At 42.2% G+C, this 17,691-nt stretch overlaps 1 protein-coding gene across 3 annotated transcripts in view; it reads left to right on the forward strand.

Moving 5' to 3' along the window:
• atp2b1a (ATPase plasma membrane Ca2+ transporting 1a) overlaps positions 1-16,827 on the forward strand; it is a 35,151-nt gene extending 18,324 nt beyond the window's left edge. The window contains exons 6-22 of one of the 3 annotated variants that reach the window (XM_084038257.1): positions 648-809; positions 1,416-1,454; positions 3,269-3,424; positions 3,975-4,189; positions 4,488-4,730; positions 5,491-5,732; positions 6,336-6,573; positions 7,630-7,809; positions 7,895-7,982; positions 8,080-8,186; positions 8,368-8,559; positions 8,740-8,953; positions 9,061-9,272; positions 9,431-9,538; positions 10,375-10,563; positions 11,151-11,240; positions 13,706-16,827. In XM_084038257.1, the coding sequence (XP_083894383.1) occupies positions 648-809; positions 1,416-1,454; positions 3,269-3,424; positions 3,975-4,189; positions 4,488-4,730; positions 5,491-5,732; positions 6,336-6,573; positions 7,630-7,809; positions 7,895-7,982; positions 8,080-8,186; positions 8,368-8,559; positions 8,740-8,953; positions 9,061-9,272; positions 9,431-9,538; positions 10,375-10,563; positions 11,151-11,240; positions 13,706-14,083 (3,053 nt within the window). In that variant the 3' untranslated portion in view covers positions 14,084-16,827. Of the gene's footprint in view, positions 1-647; positions 810-1,415; positions 1,455-3,268; positions 3,425-3,974; positions 4,190-4,487; positions 4,731-5,490; positions 5,733-6,335; positions 6,574-7,629; positions 7,810-7,894; positions 7,983-8,079; positions 8,187-8,367; positions 8,560-8,739; positions 8,954-9,060; positions 9,273-9,430; positions 9,539-10,374; positions 10,564-11,150; positions 11,332-13,705 lie in introns of all 3 variants that reach the window. The other 2 variants (XM_084038259.1, XM_084038258.1) reach the window with 2 other exon arrangements.
• The last annotated feature ends 864 nt before the right edge of the window (positions 16,828-17,691 follow it).

The raw sequence follows: 17,691 nt of genomic DNA on the forward strand, positions 1-17,691 counted from the left end.
TCTGTGTGTGCGCACACACATTGCTCCACCACTGCTTTTTGATTTCCCTCCGCAGAGGCTGTATCCCTTCTGCAGTCACTCTCACGAATGAAAAGAAGGCATCCTCTAATTAACAGAGGCATGAAAGAACCTTTAAATGCTTTGTACTTTTCAGTCCTTCCCTTTCTGTTTTCACTCTCGTTTCCTCTGACTTAAGCTTGTTTTCTCTTCTGTTATTTGCTTTTGCCGTATAAATCGATAAGCTTTTCCCTGTGTTCTGAGAGGGATGGAGACCCAGAGATCTGTGGAGAAACCCTGTTGTTGACTCTCAGATTTGGCTTGACAATTGGCTTTTGATTAAAGGTTTGGAGGATATTTGCATCAGAGAGTGTTTCGTTCCATTTTTACTTGCAAGCGAACCATTCCTTTTGTATTTATTGGCCTCCATTTGAAAACCTTTTTGTGTTGAGTCGAACATGCCACTTGAAAAGCCTGGCTAAACCACCTTCTCAGTAAGCAAACAAATCTAGCTCAGCATTTAGTCTGAACCAAAATGGAAAAAAATCAAAGCAACAAATAAGCTCTTAGAAGCAGTGTTAGATACTGTTCATACCCTTTCCTTCCCTCCCTTATTGACTGACGTTTCATTCTCCTCCTCTGTCTCAAAGGCACCCATGTAATGGAAGGCTCAGGGAAAATGTTGGTCACTGCTGTGGGTGTCAACTCTCAAACTGGAATTATCTTTACTTTACTTGGGACTGCTGAGGATGATGACGAAGATGAAGAGGAAAAGAAAAAGGAAAAGGAGGAGAAGAAGAAACAGAGAAAAAGTGAGTATGCCCACTCATTTCCCTTAATTATTCTGTTGTTCACATGTTTGCGGGGACATTTCCATTTTGTACCACCAGTTTTGCATCTTGCAAAAGACGCCATTGTCTTCCATTTCCTTTTCCTTTTTTTTTTTTTTTTTTTTTATATATTGACACCAGAAAGGGCTTAACCTGTGTAGAAAAATGTAGTTGAATTCGCGCTAAGAACACAAGTTTGACAACTTAAACAAACAACAAACGTGCGCAGCAGCAGAGTCGACATCCAGGGCTGAGCTGTAGGAGATAACACACTTACTTTTCATTCTTTTGATTATCAATTTATCACACAAATATTTTCTTGATTAATCCGGTAGTCAGTAAAATGTATTTCAAATAGTAATAATGCCCTCTATAATTTCCCACAACACCAAAAATGTTTGGATGATCTCATAAAATTACAACAGTGGGTTATTGCATTGCAATATTCTTTTAATCGAAGAGAATTTACATAATTTTGTACATAATATATACACATATAAACATACTATTTTATAATAGCGGTTTATTGTGTGTTGCCCACCAATTGTTTTACTATTGCTACTGACTCTACTGGGCATTTTCCCACAGACAAGAAGCAGGAAGCATCTGTGGAAAACCGTAAGAAAGGTAAGTCACTTGAGACACGCAATTGCCTTACAGCTTGACGCCTACCTGTATGTATCGGCCTTTAGCTTTATCAATGTCTCAATTGAGGTCAAAGCCTCAATATGTGAACAATTGACTGCAGTAGTTTTAGGCACGTAATGAGTAGTTGTGTCTTTTTGCACGTCCCTTTAACTGGTACTGGCTGTTCTTGCCTATCCATTGTACTGTCTGGCCCTCCCTTCTGTCTCTATCTCCTCTTTTCTCGTCCTTGCCTGGCACATTGCGCTTTGAGCAGCAGGTGCTACTGAATCCAGTTATAGCGATTAGTGATGAGGAGATTAAAGCCATGCAACAATTCGGTAGCCAGAACATCTGCTTTCCCACCCATCTCTCTCTCTCTTAGGCCCCCACAATTTGATTTCTATTGATGTCCCAATCTGAACTATTCACAGTCAAACTGTAAGACTTGCACAATTTCACACTGGCAACAATGATAATGAGACTGTTTAGTGGTGACTCAGTCAGCCAGCCAGGCTTGTTGTCCTGCTGGGACTCTCTGATCAGTTGTGCTTGGGTCTCTGACCACAACCCTGGCACTAGTCCCCGGTGCACAGATTCCCTCTGCCTGCCAGGAATCAACAGTAATCCTTTAGACTGAGATTACACAGGCCATGTAAGAGCAGAACAAGCCACAGTCCACAGCAGCTGCAGTAGCCCAGTGTTAATGCCCCTCCTCTTCCTGCTGCATACATTCACACACAATGCCATGCTACTGTCCATACCATCGTACATGAAGCATTAAGCAATTTAGCTTTGACACTTTGGACATGGGCTGCCTATGCTCATAAAAAAAACCCAATAAGTAGTAATATCGGCAAAAATTTCAGGAATGGAAAAGTGTCGGTTGTCCTGTAGCAGCAGTGCCTGCCCGGGCTAATGATTTCATCGTGGTGAGTGACACGACGAGAGACTAGCCCCTGCTGGCCTGCCGGCTGCCCTCCTTTGCTATTAGAGGCTTTGCGTTTCCAAGGTTACCTGGTCAGAAGTGGGTTTGGGTTTCCTGTCTGTCCTGCTCGCGAGGGAGGAGGGGGGGGTCTTCAGGGATGTTGAGGAAAAGATAAGAGATTTATGGGAATTTAACTGGCAACAACTGCTGTGGTTGGTGTCGAAGGAGGAGGTGATTCCTCAGACGGATCCCAGAGCTACTAGCTAGTTAACCTGTTCTTACTTAAATCTCTAGGTGGGAGTATGATAATTACACTTCCAACTCTTCCAGCTGTTAACCACGCATTCAGATTACTGCAAACATCATTATGGTGACATTTCCCGAGATCCATGGATAAAAGGGAAACCCCCAAAAAAAAGCATGTTAAAATATTGAGTGCTGTGACATCTTTTCCTCATTTCAATCTGTTATCTTGAAATATAGTGCTTTGTTGTGTTGTGCTTGAAACATTTTAATAAGACAGCATTTTTGTCATGCTGATCTGAAGCAACTTGCTGTGACTGCTATATCAAATGAGTAAATACTATTGGGTTCAAATGTTGACCTTTTGCTTGAGTTAAGCAAATATGCTCTGTGGCTCCTGATTGAACACTGCAGCTCCTCTGTGTTCTTTGGGTCATTTGTTTTAAACTGCTAGGCTGGTTTACTGTTCTTTCCTTAAATCCTGGAATCTGTTTGAAAAGGATGACAGCTTTTTATTTGTATAAAACTGATATCATGTACAAAAACAATTTGCGGATCACTTGATTCCACAAAAAGGTGTCTAAAATATTTTGCAACTGTCAGGATGTTTCATTATATAACATGTTTTTCTTGTTCTTTGCTGCAGCTAAAGCACAGGATGGTGCTGCAATGGAAATGCAGCCTCTGAACAGTGATGAGGGAGGTGATGCAGAGGAGAAGAAGAAAACCAGCCCGCCAAAGAAAGAGAAGTCTGTTCTCCAGGGGAAACTGACAAAACTAGCAGTACAGATTGGCAAAGCAGGTGAGTTGGACAAAAACGTGTGATTTTTTGGCACAGCTGATTGTTTGTAGTGTTGTATCCCAGCGTTCACTGCCACTTTCTTGTCTGTCTCCAATGTTCTATCATGATTTCTATTCAAAATGGCTTCCTTTAGAAGGAACTTGATGGTAAATGATAGGTTTGGTGATATGTTAACATTTTCCAACCGCCACTGTTAGCCCAACAAATGAGATTGCCAATATTTGACAGAGCAGTGAGTTTGCTGCATTCCCCAAAATTCTCTATTTTTGGTCTAACAAATATACCAAATAAACTCTCAAAATGTTGAGAAAGAAAATATTCTATTTCCCCTTGATAAAAAGAAACATACAACTGACTTCAAGTTCCTCTTTCACTAAACTAAGCCTAACTTATTTGCCTTGTTAACTCATCGTAAACGCATGCCGTTATTCCACACCGTCTCTGAGCAGCTATCCGCTAAGCAGCAGCTCTCACTCCAAAGATAGTGTATCCAAACCATAATAATGATATCCATATGATTGATCTTCCTTTTCTCTCTCATTCCCTTCAGGACTGGTTATGTCAGCCGTCACCGTCATTATCCTGGTGGTGCTGTTTGTAGTAGACACCTTCTGGATCCAGAATCTTCCCTGGGTCAAGGACTGCACACCCATTTACATTCAGTTCTTCGTGAAGTTCTTCATCATCGGCGTCACTGTTCTGGTGGTGGCCGTCCCCGAAGGCCTGCCACTCGCTGTAACGATCTCCCTGGCATACTCTGTTAAGGTAAAGTGCCTTAGCCAATTCACTTGTGGCCCGTGCTGACCGGCTTACACTTTAGCCTATTAAAACTAGCAGGCCAGGCTATTGAGACAAGGAGACTTGGCTAACTGATACCCTAAAGCTAATCTATGATCCCCTGCACTGTTGGCCAACAGAGGGCTTTATCCAATCAAGAAACCATTAATTCCTCATTTTTCTTTTTGCCTTAACACACATTTCTTTGGTCAGCACAGAAATGTGTGCTAAGCCATACTGAATTAAGTTGTTTATTAATTTGAATTTTTGTTTTATGTTCCAATAGAAAATGATGAAGGACAACAACCTGGTGCGTCACTTGGATGCCTGTGAGACCATGGGCAACGCTACTGCCATCTGCTCTGACAAGACGGGTACACTCACCATGAACCGCATGACTGTGGTGCAGGCCTTCATCGCTGAAAAGCACTACAAGAAGGTCCCTGAACCAGAGAACATCCCCTCCTCCATTTTAGACATGCTGATTCTGGGCATCGCTGTCAATTGCGCCTACACTACTAAGATCATGGTAAGCTTGAGGAAATCAATGTGTCTCTAAAATACACTGTGTGGAAAAATTAATCACAGTCTAACCCCAAATCAGTTAGGGGACATCAATCTGTCCATTTATGAAGCACAAGTGATTGTGAAGTGACAAATAAAACAAACTGGTGTGAATATTTGTGACCAAACGGTTAGAAACAGACTCCACGAGGGTAGCATGAGGGCCTGATGTCCTCTGGTGAGACCTGATCTCACAGCCCAGCACCATGCAGCTCCATTGGCATTCGCCAGAGAACACCAGAATTGGCAGCGTCGCCATTGGCTCCCCGTTCTCTTCACGTATGAGAGCAGCTTTACACTGAGCACATATGACAGGCGTGAAAGAGTCCGGAGACGACATGGTTTACGTTATGCTGCCTGTTTGTCGGTGGATCAGTGATGAGGTGTCTGAAGAGGGTTGCACAGACCTCCATGATATACCAAAAGGTAACCTGACTGCTGTTAGGTACCAGGATGAAATCCTCAGCGGGATTGTCAGACTTTGCAGGACAATGGCCGGCTCCACGTGGCCCGGAGAGTGTAGGCAGTTCTCCTGACATAAATCCAATTAAGCACCTATGAGACTTTATGAATCGGTGTATCCGACGCAGCCGAGTACCTCCTCCTGAGTACAATTATCCAATCTACATCAGTATAATTTTCATCTTGTACATTTTGTATCATCATGAATATTGCCTTGTCATTTATTTTGCTTTGAGAACGTACCTTCTGTCCATTTCCTTCAGCCTCCAGAGAAAGAAGGTGGCCTGCCAAGGCAAGTGGGCAACAAGACCGAATGTTCCTTGCTTGGCTTTTCAAATGACCTAAAGCGTGACTACCAGACTATACGCAACGAGATCCCTGAAGAGAAACTGTACAAAGTCTACACCTTCAACTCGGTCCGCAAGTCTATGAGCACCGTGTTGAAGATGGCTGATGGCAGTTACCGTATGTTCAGCAAAGGGGCCTCAGAAATTCTCCTAAAAAAGTAAGAAATGGGTTTTCGTCTTTGCTTCATATATTGAATTCTGCGGTTTGTGTTTTTACCTACATTTGTCTTGGAAATTAAAACTGGAGATACATGCACTAATGTGTATGAAGTATGATCAGCTCTGTACATTCATTGTTCTACTCACCTAAAGTTTATTCTGTAGATTTTTTTTTTTTTACTTGTTCCAGCTGGCCAGACTTTGCAGTAAATGATATGTGTAATGGCTTAAGCAGCTAAGAAGTTCAAGTGCATCCCACCCAAGCCCCTTACTTTGCGACTTAAAAACTGGTGCTGAGAAAATGAGCCGGTAACAACTCTGTAAGCCTCTTAACCAAGCAGGCTTCTTTTTAACCCACAGAGGGCTTAGTGTGACTTCTTATTACTGCAGCTCACCATTCAAACGCTTTGTCTTCTCCTCCGCCCTTAACCCGTTATCTCATCTAAATTATTATATCCCTTTACAATCCTGTGTCCATCTATATTTCTCAGCTATATCTCCCTTAACTTCTTTCTTCCTCTGGATATTCTTTCCTACCTGGTTCTCTCTACTTGTATATTTATATAAGACGTTAATATTAATATCCCTGTTTCACCTCCTAGGTGCTATAAAATCTTTACAGCGAATGGTGAATCCAAGGTGTTTCGGCCTCGGGACAGAGATGACATGGTTAAGAAAGTCATCGAGCCCATGGCCTCAGAGGGGCTGAGGACCATTTGCCTTGCATACAGAGATTTCCCTGTCTCTGAGGGTGAGCCTGACTGGGACAATGAAAATGATATCCTCAGTGGTCTGACCTGCCTCAGTGTGGTGGGCATTGAAGACCCTGTGAGACCTGAGGTTAGTGGCTGCACACGTTGGGATGCTTCAATACCAGTTGTTTCAATATAAACATGTACAGACATCATCATATAATCAGAGTAGAACTGCAACTTGCCACGGATTTCACAGATGCAAACACATTAACAGAACTAAAGATAAATCCTGTGGTGTTGTCTTTATCGGTTGCAGGTGTTGTGCTAGCATCCGCTACCCAAGGATCGGGTTATGTTTATATTATATTTAAAAAAAAACAAAAAAACGTTTATATGCTAGATTGCTTGTATGTGTTTTCTTTTTAAATAGTGTGGATCTAATTCATGCGGATGTGAAGAGTGGTTCATGTGGAATTTGACTAAGGACTGATAATAAATGTTTTGAAAATCAATTTAGAAATGTTTAAAGGAACTGTCACCCAGTCTCGCCGTCCTAGAGAAAGCAGGGATGTAACATCATTTTAATATGGTGATACTTGCTGACATTTTCGTGTCTCCTCAAAGGCAGTCATGCTGTTGCACTCAGTGACAGAAATAGTTGTGTCAAGAATGAAAAAAGAGAGCTCAAGCCAGAAGTTCAAACCTCCTGTCTCCTTTCTCACCTCCACACATCTGGCCACAGCGTGAAATGGGTGTGAATGACTGTTTCGGAAAGTTACAGGAGCCATTACTAAACATGAGTGGCTCCACTTTGGCACAAGCGACGAATACTGAACAAATACAGTAATGATATTGATGCTTTCGGGGAGTGGTTGGTTCCACAGTGAGACAACGGAATGGATGTTTGAAATAGAACTGGGTCTTAAGCCTCACTCATTTACCTTGGTTTGCTGCCATTTTATGATGAAGGTTGCATACACAACTTTTTGCTGGAAACAATTGCTTGTGTTTTGGAAGTGGCTGAACAATGAGACTCCAGCTACATTCTATATAAATCCAAACGATATGTATAGAGATAAAAAGCTGCGTAGAGCTGCAGAGTTTGATGTTACTATTGACCGCTCCACAAAGCCTGAACTTAAATTAAATATTGCCAGTGATACGAAATACACATTTGTTCATCCATTGGGATTTCCTTCAGGTCCCAGATGCCATCAGGAAATGCCAGCGTGCTGGTATCACAGTGCGGATGGTGACTGGGGACAACATCAACACGGCTCGAGCGATCGCCACCAAGTGTGGCATCTTGTTGCCTGGAGATGACTTCATCTGCCTGGAGGGCAAAGAGTTCAACCGCAGGATACGCAATGAAAAAGGAGAGGTGGGCCTCAGCAAAATACTCTACGTCAGAGACTGTTGAAAATGTACTATTGGGATTCTATTCGGGTTTTGTCTCATGTTTCCAGATTGAACAAGAGCGCATTGACAAGATCTGGCCCAAATTACGAGTACTGGCTCGCTCTTCCCCCACCGACAAACACACCTTAGTGAAAGGTAGATATTTTATTCTCACATGAGGATGATGTTTTGTTGACGGTTTGTTTTTGGGCTTCAATTTTTGAGTTTGATTATTCATGTTTTACTTTTCAAGGTATTATTGACAGCACAGTGATAGAACAAAGGCAAGTAGTGGCAGTGACAGGAGATGGTACTAATGATGGTCCTGCATTGAAGAAAGCTGATGTTGGCTTTGCCATGGTGAGTTATCTTTGTGTTTACTATCTTTAATTAGACTAGAAGTCTTGTCAAAAAGGATTACTGGAGGATTAAAAGTGGTTACCTGGGCCCAACTTTTGATAATGTTCAAATTTAAGAATGTTCAATATATTGTGATCCGATGCAGGCAAATTCGTGATCATCTTTTTTTTTCCGTCTCCAGGGTATTGCTGGCACAGATGTAGCCAAGGAGGCGTCTGACATCATCCTGACTGACGACAATTTCTCCAGCATCGTCAAGGCTGTCATGTGGGGACGCAACGTCTACGACAGCATCTCCAAGTTCCTCCAGTTCCAGCTAACTGTCAACGTGGTGGCCGTCATCGTAGCATTTACAGGAGCGTGCATCACACAGGTTAGCAGCAGCAGAGTTGGTTTTGCATGTATAAATAATTTAAAAACTGTGTTCCGCATGACATTTGTATATCTTGAATATATGTAATAGATGCTCTGAATTTCCAGAGTAATTGAGACTTTACGGGATGTGTGACCGTGATAGGATTTTATTTCTCACTTCCTCTCTCTTTGCCTCCAGGACTCTCCACTGAAAGCTGTACAGATGTTATGGGTCAACCTCATCATGGACACCTTTGCTTCCCTCGCCCTGGCCACAGAGCCCCCTACAGAAGCCCTGCTGCTAAGGAAGCCATATGGCCGCAACAAGCCTCTCATCTCCCGCACCATGATGAAGAACATCCTGGGTCAGGGAGTGTTCCAGCTAATCATCATCTTTACTCTCCTCTTTGCCGGTAAGAAGCTTTTCTTCATCCACACAGCGCCTAGTTGATTTACTGTGTATTTCCCGGATAAATCCAACAGTTTATGTTGACTCTTGTCTCTCTGACTGTTCCTGCAGGAGAGAGAGTGTTTGATATAGACAGCGGCCGGAACGCACCCCTCCACGCCCCACCTTCTGAACACTACACCATTGTCTTCAATACCTTTGTACTGATGCAACTTTTCAACGAGATCAATGCCCGCAAGATCCATGGTGAAAGGAATGTCTTTGAAGGCATCTTCAACAACCTTATCTTCTGTAGTATTGTCTTCGGTACCTTCATTATCCAGGTAGCATAGACGGGAGAGTTCTGTGGCCTTTTTGGGGTTTTTGTGAATGTACTTGACTCAAATCGGGGGGGAAGTTTGATTAATCTCAAGTGACTTGCAAATGTTAAATCTAAAAGTTTATTTTCCAATTAATTCCGTCTCTCTTCCTGTTCTTCTAGATCGTCATCGTGCAGTTTGGTGGGAAGCCGTTCAGCTGTGTGGCTCTGACCATTGACCAGTGGCTATGGTGTACTTTCTTAGGCTTTGGCTCTCTGCTATGGGGACAGGTATGATGAGACTACACAGCTGATTTCACCCTCAATTGGCCAGAGACAAAAAATATGGTATGACACTGCCCCCCTGTGTTGGAGTTGGTGTAGTGGGTGTAACGGTATGTTCTACTGCTGGGAGGATACTTGTAAGAAATACTTTAATTTCAAAGTAATCGTATGGTGTAGTTATACTGCATAGTGCATAGCTTCAGTCAAGCTTTCTTTTTTTTTAATTTATCTGAATATGTTGCTGTCAAAAGCCTTTTACATTCACGGAATCTGTACAGTGAACAGAATTAATATATTTAAAAAAATGTATTTAAAAAATTCAACTTTAAGAATTGACTAATGTGGAGTTGATTATTCAAGCTTGTTTGCCTTATTGTAACTAAAAAAAAAAATGTGTCTGTAAATTCTGACAGTCAGAGATTGACGGGTGAGATGACTCAGTGCTGTTGCTAACAATGACTGAGTCATAATGAGGGTTTGATGTAATTCTTCTCTGCGCCGATTGCCCAAACTCATCCTACCTAACATAATTAATACTTAGTTAGCATTACTTTATATCCTCATCATTTTCAGCATTACTCCGTTCCAAAGTGTGGTTATCTATTTAGTCTGTAACTTCACAGCGGGATGGCCTTGGAAACTCAAAGAGCGAACCAAATGACGTCAAACTGTCTGTCTCACATCACCAGTGCTGGTGGGGCAGCACATTTTCAGGATCACTGGCTGCTTAATGTCCGTACCCAGATGTGTGGCCCCGTTCTGCATGAATGAAACGCCACTTTGCCAAGCTTAGGGGTGTGACATACGTCAGTGCTGCTCATGTAAATCCCGATGTCTTCCAGGTAATCTCTTCGATTCCCACCAGCCGCTTAACATTCTTGAAAACGGCAGGCCACGGCACCCAGAAAGAGGAGATCCCAGACGAGGAGCTGGACGAGCTGGACGACAACGACGAGATTGACCACGCTGAACGTGAGCTTCGCCGAGGCCAGATCCTCTGGTTCCGAGGCCTCAATCGCATCCAGACTCAGGTAAAAAAATCTACAGAAGTTTCTGTGTACCGCCGAGCACAGCATCCAAACACCAAGGGAATAAAAAGCCATATACCCTTTAACTCTCTATTGCTCTTCCAGCTTAGTCTATGTGTTGGTCTTTCTTTCGGCATACAAGAATTACCTGTATTTTAATTTTTCTGTTCTGCTTCTGAACCAAAGCAGGTTCCTATGCCTATTTCTGACTCGGTCTGAATCTGTAAGCAAGTAATTTAAAGGTACTGATGATGAAGTGAATTGAATTGGATGGGAAGCACAATAGAACAGCTGAATATTCAAGTCGTATTAGCACGGCTTTAGCTGGAAGTACGGAAGGATTCTGCAGAGCAAAGCGTGAAAGTGAGGTCAGAGCTCCCTCTGATCAGTGCCTTTTAATCCCACCGCCCCCCCCCCCGGATCCTCTCTCAACTATAATGCCTGAAACCATTTTCCAACTGACATTTTTCCTATGGTTGCTGGTGCCTTTTCTTTATTTTCTCTTCTCTCTCTCTTCTCTCTCTCTCCTCTGGCTGTGTTGTTTCATTTCCTCTGGGCTTTCTCCTGTCATGCTGTCTGATTCTTTACAGATGGATGTAGTGAGTGCGTTCCAGAGTGGAACTTCCTTTCAGGGGGCTCTAAGGCGGCAGGCCTCCAACTCCAGCCAACAACAGCACGATGTAACCAATGTTTCTAGCCCTACACATGTAGCCTTTTCTACTACTACCACTACTGCCACTGCCGCCAACACCGCTTCTGCCACTGTGGGGTGTGAGTGCGTGTTCTCCTCTAGTGCATGAGACTTTTTATCTCTTCTGTTCTTCTAACATCTTCCTCCTCCACTCTTCTCACCTAACGTTGATACTTTTACTCTCTCATGCCTCTCCCAATGTCCCTCTCCTCTTTACTTAAAAAAAAATACATCTTCCATATTGCTTTGATAACACTGCTGTGTATATATCTATGTATCCTGTAAGCAGGTCGCTTCTAGTGTCAAGGTGTTTTCTCTGTGTCATCATGTTTTTTGTTCTGCTTCTGCTTCGGTCTCAGAAATGAAAAGGTTTCGATTGTAATCTCGGGGGAGGGGGGGGATGATGTGTATCCGCTATTTGACAAAAATGCTATTTTGGATTGACCGTCACCAGGTTTGCCTGTAGCTGCCTCAGTCTGCTCTGTGACCCCTGTAGCACCCATGGGTCTGTGTCGCAGCTCTCTAGTCCCTAGTCGGGTAAATGTTTTGAGTATATGCCCATGATCACGGCCTAAAACAATACAGACAAACCATGACGGGGACCTCCTGTGAGAAACTGTATCAGAGTGTCAGTGGCTGTCTTGTCGGTCAGTGAAATAATGACCTTTTCTCCTTCAGCTCTCTGGGAGTTTGTTGTGAAGAAGAGGGGGTGTGATGGGAGGGGGTGGCAAGGGAGAGTCTCCAATACCACCTTAAAGTGGATGAGCAACAGCAGTTTGTTGGTGTGTTTGGATGCAAGGCTGTGCATAGTTTTGCCGATTGAGCGTAGAAGATCACTACATCGAGACACCGATCATTTGAGGATGCCATTTCCTCTTCCAAGAACTGTGTGGCTGTTGACTCTCTTTCTCTTTCAGATCTTCCCAGGCAGACCGTTTGACCAGCAGGGGATTTTAAATGTCTAACAGATGTCACGAAAATAGCCTAATGGAATAAATGACTGTGCTCTTGAACGTAAACACGTGGGACTTTCCCCAGACACATTTAAAGCCGATCCAATGTTGTTTCCCCCCTGGCATGTTGAAAAATGATGCAATGCCACAGTAATGTTTCGGTCCGTCTCAGGTGGGACTCCTGGGAATCTCATGGACCTGATGGGTGCTTGGATTCTAAACTCTCTCCTTTTCCTTTCAGGTTGCTCTTAAACAGAGTGGGAACTTTTCTTGAAGTCTTTTTAATGTGAATACTTTGTTTGTTGGCAGAATGTGTCCAACTGGCAAATGTTGCCTGAAAAGAATGAATACCACTGACCCCCCACATATTCTTCTTTAGATTCTGTGAAATGTGTCATGGGCTATACTCAAAGGTTTACTACCATTGAACACAAGGTAGCGCCACGCTCTGCATGGGTTCAAAGTCTCTGGTCTCGTTTGTGAGTTTTTTCTCTTTGTGCTGTTTTTGACATGTATACCAGCTTGTAGACATGCTTGGCTGCCGCAGTTTTTTTTTTATGTTGTTTGTTTTTTTACTCCACAAACATAAACCGTAACTGACCACCCCTTTCTCTCTGTCTTTTACTTTTTTCTGTCTCTCTCTCCCTCTCTTTCTTTCTGTCTCTTCCTGTCTTCTTTCTCTCTCCTCACTCTTTCTTGAGCATGTCCAACAAAAGTAAACTTACGTCCAGCCTCTGTCCTTTTTTTCTTCTTTTTTACTCTTTGAATTTGTTCTTTTCTGAAGAACAGCATTCCTCGGTTTCGTTTTTGCATTTTGATTAATCAGACACAGGCCTCTACCATGCGTTTTGTGACATACTACTATACTGACACAAAAAACAACACACATTGCAGTGGGTTTGACACTGGTTTGTACCCTTCCATTGTCTGATTTACAACATGAAGTTTAAGAATAGTTTTATCAAGAGTCAAGTATCGGGTTCGTCTCTGCGGGATGCATCTCAAGTTTTCCGTTTCTCTGACACACTTTTATTTAACAAACGCTGTGATCTGAGTCGGCGGTGCGTCTCACACGACTACAACCTGGAGTCTTTTTATGGCTCATGTGGTGCTTGTAGGCATTCGCGTTTTTTCTTTCCCAACAGATAAATTCAGTGGCATGTTTACATTTTGATTTCTATATATTTGCTACACTAGAATAAATAAATTTGGCAGGACAGAGGTTGATTCCTTTGGGTGGTTTCGAGTAGTCCAGACAATGAGTGAGACGAGTTAAACGGTACTACAAGTTGTGAATTTAAAACTCTACATAACTGCACACCTGCACGAGAGTTCTTCCCATCACTGATAGTTTTTTACCCCTAAAACTCACCTAAAATTGACCCGATGAAACCTGCGCCCTCCGTTTGTTGTTATCCAGGTGTTAAAATTCAACATGTGCGCATGTCATTACAGTATGTGACTAAACGTCTGCTCCCTGTCCTTTCTCCCCTCCTTCCAGATCCGGGTGGTGAATGCATTCCGCAGCTCCATCTCCCTCTATGAGGGGCTGGAGAAGCCCGAGTCGCGATCATCAATCCACAACTTCATGACCCACCCTGAATTTCGGATAGAGGACTCTGAGCCCCATATTCCCCTCATAGACGACACCGACGCAGAGGACGACGCTCCCACCAAGCGCAACTCCGCCAGCCCCCGCAACGCCACGCCCACGCCACCCTCACCCACCACCGTCGCCCCGACCGCGCCGGTGTCTCCCTCCCCGAACCAGAACAATAACGCTGTGGAGAGCAGTAACCACCTCCTCCCAGAGGGCCCCAAATCAGGAACCCCCTCGGCCCCAGGGAGCCCCCTACACAGCCTGGAGACCTCCCTTTGATCTGACCCCGCATCACCACCACTTTTCTACCCGCCACCAAGGAGCTCAACTCAGACAAAAGGAAGGAACACTTGGAGAAGAGAGACGAAGGTCTAGAAGGGGAGCGGAGTCTCGTGAGCTGGGCTTGGGCTGGACTAAAAGAACAGCAAACATTCAGAGGAATGTACGGCTTGGTGTGGATGCTTTGGTCTTCTTTTATTTTTTGGTTCTTATTAATACCCCGCTGCAACACAAGGACTCTATCTCCACCCCTCCCTCCTTGGTAACTTTTGTTTTTCTCGGTAAACAAGGGGTGATTATAAACTCGGATTGAAAGTGACCTGTTTTTATTATTCTATTATTATTATTATTATTTTAATTGAGAAGGGGAGGTCCACCTCCTGGCTTGAAGATGGTCAGAATTATGAAAGAACCTTTTAGCTTCTCTTTTATCTGAATGGTGTATATTTATCTCTTTGGCCCTTGCTCATTCAAAACTTATTTCTGCTCCATTGGCTGTTAATATTTTGAGTTATTTATGTTTTTGGAAAAAAGCAGGTCTGTTTACAAAGTTTGTAGATACTTTTTTTCTGTTTGTAGGCAAAAGAGCTTCCTGATGTATGATGCAGAAAACTGGGACAGAATTAAAAAATGAATGAGAGGATTATTTCAGATACTGCTGTATTTTCAGGAAAAAAAGGGTGTTTCTATTGAAACTTAACAATTTTTGCCTGCAAGTTTTATTTGTTATATATTTGTAGATAAATGTAGAACCTTCTAGCCAAACCGATAAACACTAAGGCTTGTATAGAAAAGAGGTCCGGCGGGGCGAGGTGTTTTCACAGGAGACGGGACGGGAAAGACAATTAGGGCCTCTGTCCACTAACATTGCTATAAATATTTACTTCTTCCATTTCTTCAATAGTTTTCATGTGCACAAAACCTTCTGGAATTCTGGATTCTCTTTTCATTCATTATGTTGTGTTCAAGGATTTCCACATGTTGAAAGGTTCACTCGTTTTAAAGGGAGTTTTGGAATATAGGGGGGCCCGTATTTAGCAAGCATCTCAGACTGACACCAGGAATCAAGCTGAAACCAAGTCTTACCTCGGAGCCAGACACGAGGTCTTAATGAAGTACACTAGTGTCATTTCAAAAACGGGCTGATCCGGATTATTTGTTGCAGGGAACACTCACGGGTATATAACTAATTTGCATGTCACCGCTTTGTTTTTGCCAAAGCTAATAAGAACACTAAAATGACTCGACAGTCACCTTCTTTTATTGAGACCGCTTGATTAAAGTAATGCTTTATTCAGCCAGTGCACCTATTTATTTTTCAAGAAGTTCACATAGACTCGACGTGAATGTGCCTTGGCTACAATAACGATTCAGACTGCGCTTCGTCCCGTCATATTCCACCACGGATAGACCTGTTACTCCTACAGCTAAACGTAGGACCAAATAAGCCTCATTCTGATCCTTCTGGGCCGGTTGTGAATGAGTTCCTCTCTGGATGCTTGATAAATATGGACCCCTGGTCATATTTTTTTTTTTTTTTTTTTGATTAATTGGTGCATTTCATTTCTATTTTTTTGTTTCTCTCAGCAAAAAGGTTAGCCCCCTGCCAATGTACAATATTGACATTTGTTTACTCAGGCATAGAAAAAGTATTTAATTTAAAAAAAGGAATCTATAAAGAGAGAACCTTTTAACTTCAGACGTCGTGTATTTAGATAGTGAAACATTGTCTTGGTCAAAAAAAAAAAAAAAGCAAGTGAATTATTTTCATATTTCATTCAACCTTTTAAGATCATGCCTTAGAGAATACTTAATTTTAACTCTCTGAGTTCTGGTTGACAAAAAAATCAAAAGCAGAGGGGGAGAAGGCTTTTTGTTTTTTCTTCAACCCTGTCCATAAGACTCCTTTCACCTTGGATAAATGTTGCTGCATTTGATTTGTTTGTAAAATATTTTTGACACCTGATGTACTGGAAACGCTAAAGAATTGGACATGTGCATTTTTCAAGAATAAAGACTAGGCATACACTGGTATCTATCTGCACAGGGTACTTTATTTCATAGCGTTCCTTGGGGGAAAAATAATTTTGATACAAATCATAATAAAAAAAAGTGTACCTTTGTATTTTTATGACAATACTGATGATACCTTTCGTCGTACTAAACCAATTTTGGATGATTTGACACCAATCAACGTTATATGGGGAGGGTTTTGGCCACTAAAATGTGTGTTGATCTGAAATCTTCATCTCAGGGTGCAAATGGTGTGAAAGAGAACAGGCCTCTTTTTAGTTTGTATGCTACCACACTTAAATGTTTGGGACGGTGCTTGTCAACCACACGGGGTGACTTTGGGCAGCAGGCTGCAGATTCTTCCTGCGGCCTTGTGGCCGTGAACAGGGGCAGGAAGTGGAGATGTAAATCACAACGTTCTCTGAGGAAATACTTTGTTTTAACAGATGACAAATAGCAGCTAGGATTGCATACAAAGTGAGAAATTGAAAAAAGAAGCAGAATCCATATAAGAAGTTTGTTCTGTAGCTTCTTCCTGTAATGGGAATGAATGTTTTTTTTCCATCTGTTTTATGGATTATTATTTTTTTATCTTTTAACATTTGGAAATAAAAAAGTACTTCATGTCTGTTTATCTTGAGCATTTTAATGAATATCGTGATTGGATTTACATTTGAAACTTGTCGAGTAATGTGTATGGTTTTTAAAAATAAAAAATGTATTTAGCCTAACTGCAGGGCTATGTTTTTCATTTACCATGCAGTATTTATGGAGTGGGAGTTATGTGCTCAAATGTGGACTCATTTATGCAGCAAAGGCGAGCAAACATCTTGCAGAAAACCTTGGCCTTGAGTGATGGTGAGGAAAGCTGTTTTTTTCTGCATAACTGTACAATTGTCAAATATATCAGAACCATTAGATTATAGCTAATGAATAGAGTAGCCGAATCACTGTTAAATATAGTGTCAACTCAGTCACTGAAAAGCCTCTGTGAACAAATATATGGAAGAGCTATGGCATATATTTTAAATAAACGATGAAGTTGGTGCTTTTTGTTAGATTCAGATGAAGGCATAACTCAACTCTGGTGCAGGTTGGCAGTTAGTATTGCACCATGATTTAAAAAAAGGTCTTTTCAGGACTGACTCACTGAAATGTACTTTCACTCTGATGCTGACAAAGTAAAGCATAGCTGGAGAGGTTTTAGGGGAGGGATCTTCAGGCAGAATCTTCAAATTGGCCATTTTGGGTACATTTGAGTACCATCTGTCTCATTTGAAATGTTCTCGGGTAACTGTCAAATGATATTTACATGTAGCCAGGGTACTGGGTAGCCTATTTATGCAATTTAAATAAATATGTTTTAGTTTTGAGTGGGTGCAGTACCACAATTCATCCACTAGAAGGAGGCATCGGTCGTATTTCCACATTTAAATCTGAGGATAGGCTGTTGGATGCTGGAGGAAGGCTGAGACTCTGGTGTTCTCTATGTATTTGCTTCAGAATCCCATCATAACCTGTTATAACCTCTCATTTTAATTTGATGTTAATAAGACAAAGGTGGAGTCTTCCAATTCCTTAAATGCACCTCGAGG

This window comes from Eutrigla gurnardus (genome assembly GCF_963514095.1).
Source record: "Eutrigla gurnardus genome assembly, chromosome: 21".
NCBI lineage: Eukaryota > Metazoa > Chordata > Actinopteri > Perciformes > Triglidae > Eutrigla > Eutrigla gurnardus.